The sequence below is a fragment of the Callorhinchus milii genome, unplaced genomic scaffold (genome assembly GCF_018977255.1).
Source record: "Callorhinchus milii isolate IMCB2004 unplaced genomic scaffold, IMCB_Cmil_1.0 Scaffold6, whole genome shotgun sequence".
In the NCBI taxonomy this organism is placed as follows: domain Eukaryota; kingdom Metazoa; phylum Chordata; class Chondrichthyes; order Chimaeriformes; family Callorhinchidae; genus Callorhinchus; species Callorhinchus milii.
The window spans coordinates 26,700,679-26,714,319 of record NW_024704747.1 but is presented as its reverse complement, the minus strand read 5'-3'; the positions used below and the strand labels follow the sequence as shown (position 1 = coordinate 26,714,319).

General features: G+C 37.3%; 1 protein-coding gene across 1 annotated transcript in view; it reads right to left on the bottom strand.

Moving 5' to 3' along the window:
* Positions 1-13,641, bottom strand: part of LOC103176451 (neurabin-1) — a 33,492-nt gene that overhangs the window by 16,190 nt on the left and 3,661 nt on the right. The window contains exons 3-6 of the mRNA XM_042336079.1: positions 4,174-4,306; positions 3,328-3,448; positions 2,727-2,831; positions 2,128-2,266 (exon numbers count right to left, since the gene is read on the bottom strand). Of these exons, the coding sequence (XP_042192013.1) occupies positions 2,128-2,266; positions 2,727-2,831; positions 3,328-3,448; positions 4,174-4,306 (498 nt within the window). The remainder of the gene's footprint in view (positions 1-2,127; positions 2,267-2,726; positions 2,832-3,327; positions 3,449-4,173; positions 4,307-13,641) is intronic.

The window sequence follows — 13,641 nt, the reverse complement described above, 5'->3', positions numbered from 1 at the left end:
AGCCGGAGCCAGCTGAGTGGAGGGAATGGGCAGGTTGGTAGGGGGGTTAGGTCACAGAGAGGGTGGGGCGAGACCATTGAGGGCTTTGTAGGTGAGGACCAGGATTTTGAACGGGATCTTCTGAAGGATAGGGAGCCAATGGAGTCGGGAAGGAATGGGGGAGATGGGATCACGGAGTTTGGTGTGGGAGAGGACACGGGCTGCAGAGTTCTGGATTGTCTGCAGCCTGTGGAGGGAGGAGTTGGGAAGGATGACAAGCAGGAAGTTTGCATAGTCGAACCTGGAGGTGATGAAGGCATGAACAAGTTTCAGCGGCCTGAGGGGTTAGGTAGTGGTGGAGTCAGGCGTTGTTACGGAGTTAAGGGAAGGCAGAGCGGGTCATGGCTTGGATGTGAGGAAGACAGTTGAGGGTCGAACAAGACACCCAGGTTCCTGACTGGCTTGGTGATTTGGAAGTGTGCAACCATGGAGGTTGATGCTGCCAGAGCCTGAGGTGCAGAGGTGCTGGCACGAGCCACTCAGGAGCGCCTCGGTCTTGTTCACATTCAACTGTAGGAAGTTTGCCCTCATCCAGGACTTGATGTCCGACAGGCAGTCTGTCAGGACAGCAGTGGTCCTGGAGTTGAGGGTGGAGGCAGAAAGATAAGAGTTGGGTATCATCCGCAAACATATGGAAGTTGACACCACGTCTGCGGATTATGTCACCAAGGGGGAGCATGTAGATATTAAGGAGGAGAGGGCCAAGGACAGAGCCCTGGGGGACACCAGATGTGACAGTGCGGGGACTGGAGGAGACAACGTTAGAGGCAACAAAGTGGAGACGGTGAGAGAGACAGAAATCGAACCAGGCAAGGGCAGGTCCATGAAGATTAACTAAGGAAAGGCAGTGTATGAGGATGGAGTGGTCAACAGTGTCGAAGGCAGCAGAGAGGTCGAGGAGGACAAAGAGGCAGAGGGAGCCCTGATCACAGATGTTCAGAATGTCATTAGTGACTTTGACCCAGGGCTGTTTCCATGCTGTGGGCAGCGCGGAAGCCGGATTGGAGGGGTTCAAAGAGGGAATGGCAAGCGAGAAAGTCAAGTCTACTACAGAAGGCTACATTAAATATTGAAGTAATTAATAATAAATTTTAATACATATCCAATAACAACATTAGTGACAAATTATTGTTGTTTTACAGAACATAGAAGCAAGACAAAAGGTATTTACGACATCTGTCACTGCCAAGTACACAAGGTCTTTCTTACGTAGCTTCAAACTCAGAAAAGGGAAGATGAACATACAGTTCAGATTTTATTGCTTTACAGACAGTATGGAATAGATGTGAAATAGACAACACTAAAAGACAGTGAAGGCAGCCTATATCACCTTCAAAACAGAATTGGATAGTTTAGCAAATGACAAGTCCTATACTGGGTGCAGTGTGGACATTTTTGAAAATGAATTTACAATTTTGCTTTATGAGCTCAATACGGATTGGACAGATGGTTGTACTGCTGCATGGGCAGGGCATCTAATCAGCCCAGTCTTTTATCCAAGCATCTAATCAGATAAAATGCCACAAACTGGAAAACAGTCTGATGTGTTTATCTCCTGGCATATACACCAATTCATGTGAGGCACAATGACTACATCACTCAAAGATTGGAGGAGGCAAGTTTACTTTTCCTGGCCATTGCTGTTAGTCCTCGCTGAAAGGTCAAACTCAATTTTGGCTTAGGATTCGAGCAAACATTAGCAAAATATAAATTATTACACGAGGGGGCAAGACAAGAGAATTGAGGTAGAGAATTCCAGGGAGCAGTTGCTGAATGCACAGTCGCTGATGGTGGAGCAGAGGGGATGACGGAGTGTAGGCCATAGATGGTTATGTAAGCAATTTGGAAGGTTATGGAGGTGCTTGGGAATGAATTAATTTGTAAGCAAGTCTGAGGAACTTGAAATTGATTCATTCTGCAATAGGGAGCCAATGGAGCCCAGCAAAGATAACAACATTTATATAGCACCCTTCATGCAGGGGAGCATCACGGCATGCTTACCAGTGGTGAAGCTCGACAGTGAGCCGGGAAAGAGAGGAAACAACTGTAGGAAATTGTTAAATATGGTGGACATACAAATCTTCTTACCTGTTCATTATCACTTGTACTATACTGGACACTGTGCTGCTCCAAAAGTTCTTCCTGCCACCTTTCTTGTTCCAGTGTTTCATTGATGAGTCGAGCAACCTCACTTTGTTGGCCCGGTTTCTCTCGACCAATGAGGAATCTATTTTCAAATTAGTCTAAATATTTGTTCTTGCACATTATTTTCAACTTGTTTACCAACATCAACAATTTACAATTATATAGAACCGTCCACATCAGGAGGAGTCTTAAAGCGCTTTCCATACTGGGTGGAGTAGGTGACCAAAAAGCAGTGGAAAACAGTCTTAAGGCAGGTTTTAAAGATGTGGATGGAGGGGGAGTAGCAGATGGGAGTTCCAGAGAGCAAGGGCAGAATGGCTGAAAGCTCACACACCTTGGTTGAGTGGATTGGGTAGGGAACATGAAGCGGGCCAGTGTTAACTGAGTGTGCCAGATAGTAGGGTTGCAACAGGTCACAGAGTACCAGATACTTTATTCTTAGTTTGTATATGAAAGATCTGAATGAAGGAAAAGGAAATTTGTGCTCTCACCACTGGTGCAATTACTTAATCTACAGAATAGGAAACAGTCGATCCACCTACCTTACTACGCCTTTAGTGTTCTTCAGGACACTGGCTGCAAAACTCTGGGTGACACCAACCAAACTAATACCATCTACTTCAACTATCTGATCGTTTACTTGGATTCTGCAATTTAAACAATGTTATATATAGTTAAATTCTGAAGTGCAAAACATTTGAATTTGTATATAAACTGTGCACAGTCTAATATTGTCAGCAATCTATTTTCTAGCAAATAAACAACAATGGGATTTTGTTCTTCAACAACTGTTTAGAGTATACTAAATTAATCATATTTAATTTTTAGTCTTCCAAGAATTCATTTTAAAATTAACTTGCAGCCACATCAAACACACATTCAAAATGTTGTTTCATATATAAACTAGATAACAGAATTTATTCTTAGTTTCTAATTCGATAGCTAACATTGGCTTATTTACATGCAGGATAAACACTTATGTGCAACAGGATACAGATGTGGAATTAAATGTTGGCATGAATATTTGGTTGCGAGCGAGAGAGAGAGATGCACACAGACAGACAAACTTTTTTTTCATAAAACTACTTATTTTGAAAAAGGCAGTTGCATAATGAATAATTACTGTACTGAGTAATGTCTTACCGTTCATCCTTGTCAGCAGCTCCACCTTCAGTAATAGTTTTCACAAAAATCCCCAGCTTTTCAAGGCCCTGATCGGCTCCAACACCCATTCCAATGATGCTAATTCCAAGACCCCCTTCACCTAAATTTTACACAATTTTATGAACATAAAGCTGTTGTAAACCAATTTTCACAAGACAATGACTGCTTTATTTGCCACCCCAAACAATTATTCTTGTATTGCTAAACATGTCCAAGGTTTGCTTTAATTTGTTCAGCATTCAGTCTCTATCATTATCTACACTTTAAACTTTTCTTCCTCACTTTAGTTTATTTTTAATTTAAAGTTTAGCTTCAACATTGTTGCTTAATATTTAAAATACTCCATATAGACTTTTCCAAGATAAAAACATAGAAATGTTCTGCACTAAAGGGGTCGATTTTATCTATCGGCTGTGCCAATGTCACTGTTTATCTAAATTGCCATTTTGATTAATCTCACTTTCCAGCTCTCTACACGTATACCTTAATGATTTTGCCGCTCAGGTGCTTAACCAGTTCCTTTCTGAATGAACCTTTTGATCCAGACTCAATAGCCACTTGTGGTAATGAATTCTAAAATATAACAATCCTCTGAGAAAACATCCTAAATATATGCAGAAACACTAAAAAAAACAGATTGCTGACAGCCTACCACTACTGCAACCACATTCTTTCAGTGCACTTTAATCTTAACATGCAAAGAAACAACATCTTGGTCTTGAGTAATAGTATCCCAAGGTACCTCTTCCACTCTCCTCCCAAAACATGGAAATGAATCCAGATTCAAAGAAAATGGTGTAAAAATCAGCTAATTAAAATGCTCACCCTTTTCAATTTCGACAGGAAAAACATCCATTTTCTCCACTCTTTTTTCCAATTCATATTCTGCTGACGCTGCCACGGGATCAACTTCCTCATTACGCCGATCATAGTCATCATCAGAGTAGGTACAGTAAACCTAAAACAGATAATGTAACAGCATTGCAAAATAATTCTATTGCAAACAAACTTCACATTTCTCAGAACTTTTTTCCTCAATTAATGCAACTCGTCATCTTTTTAAAATACTTTACTTGTTCATCTATAGCCTTACAAAATTCAAGTAAGTGAGGACAAGTACAAGGTTACAGAATTGGTCCATTCACTTCATGGCTGATTGTGCAACATTGTTGTGTATAAGTTGGCTACGCATTTGCCTACAAATACACATAATAATAATGCATTACTGTAGTAAAATCCTGTGAAATGCTTTGAGATGTCTCCACAATATAAGACGCTACATCAAATGCAGTGATTATATTATTATTAATGATGATTATTATAAGGTCACAATTTGAAACACCATTCCTATGCTGCACAAACTCCCCTGTAGAGACGAAGTTTAGAGTGCTGTAAATGGGTAAAGGACAAACCAGTAGCTTTGGGTTCTATGGCCATAATCTAACATGTGATAAACATTGATGCGTCTGTGGTTTAAATACTTTTGACTAACACTACCATGGTTGGTAGTTCATTACATTACATTTCTCTTCAATAAATAAACCCTTGTTACTTAAGAATTTCCTGCACTATAACATGGTCCCTCTGGCTTCTCAACAATTTTTTCCATTGTATGGGCCAAACAATTAGAGACTCAGCTTTGTGATACTGGGTGGAAAGGTTTTAACTCTCGAGGATAAATTAGGTATTATATATATATCTCACTTACTAAAACTTAAATGCACCACAGTATTCTTTCTCAAAGTATTTGAGAAGTCACCTGGTCTTGAATTAGCATCTCCACATAATGACATGACAGATCTGAACTCAGTATGCAGGGGACTGCAGCCACAAATCTGCACATTGTACTGCACTTAAATGCTGGTTCTTCAAGAAGCTGAGCAACTGAAAAACCCCATAAGGTACACTGCCAAACTAACTGTAAACATGGTGACAAAATTGATATTACAAGATTTTGTTTCCATTACTTATCGCATTCTTTTGATGCTGAATAACAGTGACCATGATTTAATTGGGGGGTTTTCAGCAATAGTAGATTTAAAGTGTATTTTTTAAATAATTACAAAATAATAGTTGATATTCAAAAAAACATAATTGCAGACATCACTTCCTGCCTGCCAATTGGCTTTCTCATGCAGAGTGAATGCAGAAGCTTTGACCAGTCATAGGCACTGGTGGGATTTTCTGAACTCAATACATTGTGCTATAATGAAGCTCTATTGTAGTTTTACATCCAGAATAACACAAACGGCATGTTTTATAAAAATATATACAAATTTGAGACAATGGTAGCAATAGTAAAACTAATTCAGAATATTTATATTTGCTCAATAATAAAATTGTGAATGCTGTACAGTGTAAATACACATAAAATGAGTTACTTCCCATAGGTTCAAATCCAAAAATACAAGTTCTAGATCTTGTATTAGTAGTCTTTGACCCCATTCCACCATGAAAAAAAATCAAACCTTCTAAAAACAGAACAGTGACTGAAATGAGAGTTTGGATAGATGAGAATCCCTGGAATTAGTTTATACTGCACTAAATATACAGTATTTGTTCTGCTCCAATGACGCAAATTTAACATTTGATTTTTACTCCAAACTGACTTCAGCAATGTGTGCATAGGGATCATAACTCCTTTTCATCACATACAATCTTGCTTTGAGGTTATTCTTTGTTGTGAAAATGTTAAAAACAATTTTTTTTAAAAAGTTCAGTAAATCTGGTCAAAAAAATCTACTAATGATTGATGTTTATTCTTCTCGCAAACACCAAGTTACTGTAATGGTCTAACAGAATCTGTTTAGATCCACCAGAATCCTAATTATTCAAAGTCTCAGACTTAGGGATTAGCAGAACATTATGTAAAAGCAGAATATAAAAGCAGAATATAAAAGTATATATATATATATATATAGCTATATACTTTTTATTTAACAGCAAGAACTGTGGTGCCTCCAAAATCATCATCACCTGTATCTTCTACAATAAGTTATTTACTGTGCAGTTATGTAATTAACATTTTTAAGGAATAATCATATTGAACACTGTAAAGTATATCCATTTTGAAGGAAAAATAAGCTTTCTACAATTCAATATTGGTACCTATTACCAAAAGTCAAATTCTGTACTAAGCACATACAGCAGTTCCTTTGTTACCAATAAAGTTACTAAATAGGAACTATTGACATTAAAATGAAACTACAGTCCCAATTATATTGTAAATTCTTATTGGTTGCAAATCACAACCAATCTCACCAAAAGTTTAAATAAAACAGTAAAAACACCCGCAAGTGCTGACCTTGGCCAACACGAAATTTGCATTAGGATGATCGATATGAACTTTTTTCAGTTTTCTATGGGAAATTAAAACTAAGCACATAGGTCAGTCATTTAACACCCACTGCCACATGACCTGAATTTATGAAGGCATGCACCCTTGGTGATCAGATTCAATCTGGGAAATTCTTTGCTCACATTACAGTAAATGTGCAAAGTGTCCAATATCAATAATGGACTTTTTTAATCATTAAAATACAACAATATTTGACTAAAATTAGTAGTTTGACTATAGTTATGTAGGATATATCTGTAAACCAAGCTCTGGAATTTTCCTTATTAAGACTAACATATTACTTTACCACCAAGTGCGGTACAAATAAACCAGCTTTAGAACAGTAAGCCTATTGTAATGAACAGACAGCTGTATTAGAAGGCCAAAACTGCTCTCTCTCTCTCTCCCTCATCTCTTTCTACCGTAAAGTCCCATAGTCCAGAGGCTAGAACGCCTCGCCTTAGCAGCAAGAGGATCCGGGTTCGTTTCCTGGGCAGGGCAAAACTTTACTCAAGTTTCCTTACTCCACACGCCTGTTTACCTAGAAGTAAGTAGGAACCTGGTGGTTAGTTGATTGGTGGATCGCATTCCAGGGATAATAATCTTTCCAAAGAAAAAAATGTGGTCACTCAATCTACAACTGTTTGTGGGACACTACCATGAGCAAATGGCTACCGTGTTTCACATCAAAATACAGTCAATCCACTTTACAGTATATTTTGTGAAGCACTTTGAGACGTCTCAACGACATGATCAAGTGCTATATCAAATGCAAGAATTATTATTATTATACACATTAATAGGGAAATCATGTGTTCATTGTCTAGTTTTAACCGATTTTAAAATGGACACAAAACAATAATATTAGAAAAATAGGTCAGAATGACTTTTACAAAACAAAGATTCAGCTATCTTACATATTGGGGGGAGAAAGAAGGAAAGCTGATCAGACGCATCTCCAGATGACCATGTATGTTATTTTTATTGAAAAACTAGGTGAATGATTCACAGAAGTTTTCAGACAGTCATAATACAGAAAAAGGAATAAACTAGGAACAGAGATAGACCAGGAAAGGTGCATTGAGCTTTGATTACAATATATCAAGGGAAAAGGAAGGAAGAAAAATGTGTAGGACAATATATTTTGAATTCGGTAAAAACAAGAGAGGAAGGTTTAAAGAAGTGCTGATCGTACCAGTATGAAAAAATAGCTAAGCTAACACATGAACCATCGGAATTGAAGAAAAATTAAAGAAAAGATTCACTAAACTTTTGAGAGAGAGCATTAGCAAGTGGCCAGAAGGAACAACTGCTGTAACTGATGCTCTTTTTCAATAAAGCCATGTTCAGCTGCTCTGATAGTGGATCCATACAGGATACAAGCAGACATAAAACTGGGTCAAGATGCTTAACACTATTAGATGTAGTAGAGCACTTACAAGCGAAAGGATAACATATTGGACTAAACTAAAATATAGTGTTTGATTCAACAGCTAAGAGTTAGTGAGTTAAGAAACCTTCTACGACAGTTAGGATCGAAGGAGGAGAAGCTACGTTTGAACCAGGGAAAAGCAGCTAAGAATTTTCGTAGATCATCACATTCGGCCGATGTGTAACGTCAAACAAGTCAAGTCTTTTTGACCGGGTGTAGTGTAGTTTGATGGAGGATATTTTACCATATGCCTGAACTATTTACCTTTCCTACAGCAAATTGCTATCTTGGCGGAAAGAAAAATATCGAAATTTGCAAAAACATTCTTTAACACACCGTATTTAGGATCCCATCTTGGGGTTATTGTAATAATAATCCTTGCGTTTGATATAGCACCTTATCACGTTTTTGAGACGTCTCAAAGCGCTTCACAGAAAATACTGTAAAGTGAATTGACGGTATATTTTGTGGGCGAAACACGCAGCTAATTATGCACAGCAGTGTCCCACAAACAGTCGTGGATTGGGTGGCCAAATTATACAAGCCATCTCTCTATTGTTAACCCTGGAGTACCTCACACATCTGTTGCCTTTTGCCCCTGGGGCAACAACACAGAATGGATTCACTCTCTGCCACTTCCTCCTCCCAAGTTATCCAGGTTTCCCATCAACGCACCAGATCTGGTGAAAGTGTTTAAGTACAGAAGCAAGAGGCATATTGCAATCATCCATGTATACTGAACATTTCTATAAAATACCATGAATCACAGAACACACGTGTTTCAAGTGTGGGAGCTTGTGTTGGCTTCAGAAAAAGCCCTTTCAGCATTCTTAAAAGAAGGAATCCTAAAGTTACCACGGAAACGTACATTTCAACAATACCCTTTTCTATCTAAATCCAGTAGGTGTAACAATTTGCAATGAAAATAGTTTGATACAGCTGAAAGGAAGAACAATTATGCTGTATGTGAGAAGAATAAAGACCCATTATAGATGAAAAACAGTAATTAATGGAAATAAATCAAAGCACTGAGAATGTACTCATGTTTTTAAATTATCCAAAATAATTACCATAGCATAACAAGGGCTTAATTTTATCTTGGTTTCTAATGTGTGCAGTAATAGATACTTAAAAGTCAGCTGGAGCACCACAGTGCAAAAATAATAGATACCTATGACCTAATTAAAAGAGTTACCATCTGCATACACCAAATGTAATCTATACAAACCAGCAGCATGTGGTCATGTTCTGTCTGGACTAAATGCCAGATGGCTGAAGACAGTGCTCCCAACACCCTTTATTTCATGAAAAATTCTATCTCTGCTGGAATGGTAGACGACTAAAAGTCAACTGTGCTGACAATTGGGGAAGGGATGCAAGAAACAAAATCTCTTATTCATTGAGCTTTTCAATACCTTTATAGCAGCACAAACACAATGCAACCATTCTCCGCACTGTAGTTTTTTTTCCTATTACCTCCCTTATAAAGCTGTGCATTGCTTCAGGCTGAAGCAATTGGACTCATTTCTTGCATGTTTGGCAATTATATTCAAATAACCTGTTGCTGAGCTTATTAATTACACAACTGCAAGATTCTTTGGTTTGGAACTGAATTGGTTTTCGGAATGAGTACTGTATTCAGAACAAAATATATATTATGTAAAATCCTAAGGGATGTATTTGGTCCATCAATAGTTCCGTAAGAGGGAAACGCCTTTTTGCTATTTTTACTGAGATATGAAACATTTAGTAATTGTGACTTGCATTTATATCATATCCCAGGTAAAATAAGCAACCTAAATTGCACTGCTTACTCTGCAAGAAATACGGTTTGATTGTAAAATATTCAGTAATTAAATTACATTTTGTAGATATGGAAGATTAGGATACATATGGTAAGCGGGATCTGGAAAGAGTAGTTATTTGGGATAAATGGATAACTGTTTTTAGAATGGTAAACAATTTACCTTTATCTGCTAAATGGATACCATAGAGCTTAAAATAAACAAAACATTGGGGCAATTTGTATTCTCGGTTTCTTACCAGAAACAAAGTGAGAAAAAGGTTAGCATAAATGAATATAGGATTGATTGAATATTAGGTCTCATCAACTCCTTTTCAAGATATTTGAAAGGTGTTAATTTGTAAAAACAAATTAAAGTGGCACCATTGTATACTGGTACTCAAAGTTGGTAAGAATGGTGGGATATCAATTCACCTTCCAGATTTCCTATATATCAAGTTTCATGTATGGCTATTTGTGGGACACTGCTGTGCACAACTGACTGCCATGTTTTGCCCACAAAATATAGTCAAATCACTATATTTTGTGAAGCGCTTTGAGACGTCTCAACGACATGACAAGGAGTGATATTAAATGCAAGGATTATTTTATTGTTATTAACTGCTGTGTGCTTATGTTAATCTTATGCCGTAAAACACTGATCTAGACAAATAGACCACTCGCTCTATGGTGTTAGTAGCCCTCATCACTCACTCTGTAGTATGAGCAGTCCACTTCAGACTTTGCTGATCTCAGCACGATTTCAACGATAACATCAAATCCTGATAATAGTTACCAGCTAACTTAATACTGAAAAAAATAATTACAATCATTTTAAGACAAGGCGTTATATAATACCTGAGACTCCCAGTTCTGTGGAATTTGTCCAATTTATGTTACATGGCAGATTTATCAGTATTGGAACAACAGGCAACACACATACATACACGTGCAGTTGTTTTAAAGTCCAGGTCGTGACTGTTTCTGGTATGTACAACCTCCCCAGCAGTCAGTGATTGGAAACCCATATGATTGATATGTACAGGCAGCTGTGCCACACAGTCTACCGGTGGCCAGCAAAGGTGGCTGGCTCCAAATCAAGAAAGTGTGCTTGTGATTGTCACTTCCACCTATAACCACCATTGAATTACTGAGAGAGTCCAAGATAATGACATGATTCACTGGAGATTACATTCAGTGAATGAAAAAAACTATTTCAAGAAGAAAAAAGCAAAACTTGTAAAATAGCCAACACAAAAATTCAACAAATAAATCCAAGTTAAAAGTATTGGAGGTGAATGATGCAATATCCGTCATTTAATATAAAAATGGAACAGGGTTGGCAGAGCAAGAGTGTTGTCTAACAGAAGGCTTATATAATTAATGCAAGTTTGATTCCTAAAAGGTTGATTTTTTTAAAATGAAATATAAAAAGTGTAGAAAACATTGAAGAGCAGAATTATTTAAGTGAGAATGAATCACTGTATGTAAGTTAGTAAACTAACAATCTGAGCATGTATAGTAAACAAACTGAAGGAAGTAGTAGCAACTTTTTATACAATATAATAAAATAATTGTTTTGACGGAAGGAAAACTAAAGCAGCTATCACTTGCTTAGATTTGAGTTTCAGACAAGTTTGAAATGAAGCATTTATTCTCATTTTTTGCACCTTCACAGTTTCTTATTTTATAGGGGTCTCTTACATTCTGATTAAGGGTGTCAGCCAAAAAGCTAACCTACTGTTCAATCTCCTGTGTACTTCTAATATTTTCCATTTTTATTACAGATTTTCATTACTCTCGCTTTAAGATTATTGAAATAATTATTCTTGTTTAATGATTACATTTACAATGGTGAGTTAGGATGAATCTCGGCCAACAATCCCCTGGATGAAATAATAATCCTTGCATTTTGATATAGCGCTTTTCACATCTTCTAGACATCTCAAAGCGCTTCACAGAATATACTGTAAAGTGAATTGACTCTATATTTGTGGGCGAAACACGGCAGCCAATTGCGCACAGCAGTATCCCAAAAACAGTCGTGGATTGAGTGACCAAATTATTATTTTAATTTTTTTCTTGAGGGATTATTGTCAGCCATGTGGAGTAAAGAAACTTGCCCAAGGTTTTGCCCTGCTGGGAATCAAAGCCAGGTCTCTCGCTTGCAAGGCGAGTACTATAATCACTGAGCTACAGGACTCCAAAGCTCTTTGCAACAACTTGTGGTGTGCAAATTTGCTGCCATGTTTGCTACAACGACAGTCACTGCACTTGACATCAATTACTTGTAAAAAAAAGTGTTTAAATTTTGCAGGCACTATATCAAACAACGATTATTATTAAAGTATAAACCAATCCTTCCAAAATAACGCCATTGTATTGTACCATAAGCATTCACAAGATATGAAAAGCTTTACTTGTTTGTCACCAGAGGCTAGTAATGCACCACAGACAGATTCACAACTCCAGATCTAGCAAAACCAAACTGGAGTTGAATCAGCTGTTGATACTGGAGCAAGTGCTGATGATGAACTGCCATTCCGGAGGTGAACAATTGCCCCCAAGCATTCTTATCAGAACAATACCTCTTAAAAGGAACTTAACAAAGAAGATAAAAATTGAAGTTCTGAAATTTGATACTGCTCTTTCAAGCTGTATTTCTGGCTCAAGAGGCTAATTAAAACATTTTAGGGGACTACCAGAATGGAATTTCAATTTCTAGGGTCTTGCACTTGAAATCACTGAACATTGTTTCACTGCAACTCAGATCAAATTCATATTACTGAGGCTAATACTCTTAAGAGGAACTCCAAAAGAAATGGCATGAAATGTCAAAACTACTACAGTGTCAAGGATTATTATGTGTGCTACCTTGATTACTCATTACTTCCAAAATGGATGAAGCGATCCATAGAAAACTTTCAACATTACAATATTTATCCCCTTGTGCCAAACACTGAAAAACAACTGAATTGAGGTCCAAGTTGTTGGAGTCAACTTCATAAAATGGAAAATCTAGTCAAATCTAAGTGTCTTTACAGTGTTGGCAATGTACTGTCAGAGGTACATTTTGGTGCATGGTGAAGGAAAATCATACAACAAACAGCCTATTTTAGCAAAACTAGTTTCAAAACTAACCAAAATAAGCATGAGCATTGAGCTAAAGTAAAATAAAAACTAAGTTGCACGGTTTCACTTGAATGCACAGAAGTTAACTCCCTACATTTAGTAGACAGACAATTAAGAAGAACCTTTTATATTTTATAAATTCACTTGCATAGTCTGCCAATATAATTTCCAGAGAATGACTAACTAAAGAATCTGCCTCACAAACTTTCAAAAGTACATACTGTCTCAGGCCTAGCCACACAACTTCTAATACTGCAGTCATTGTTCAAACCAACACAATACAGCTCTTCTCATTCAATTCAGATTCATAATGAAAGACTAAGATCACTGAAGTTTCAATTTTAAGCAGGGTTCTTCAGTCTGAAAGAAGAATCAATAGTAAGCCAGCACTTATTCAGTATGAAAGAACTTTTTCATATACTTTTAAAGCATTTTATTTAAAAATCCCAACTTCAAAGAGTTTATTTTTTTGATCAAAAATTATCTTCACAGTATGGGCTAATTGGCTGTTGTGATAACCTACCAAATACACAGTAAACATTGATTGTGTATTTGTTTCAGAGGCTTGGGACATTTGAGCGCCTTGGGACGTCCTCCTAACGTGAAAAG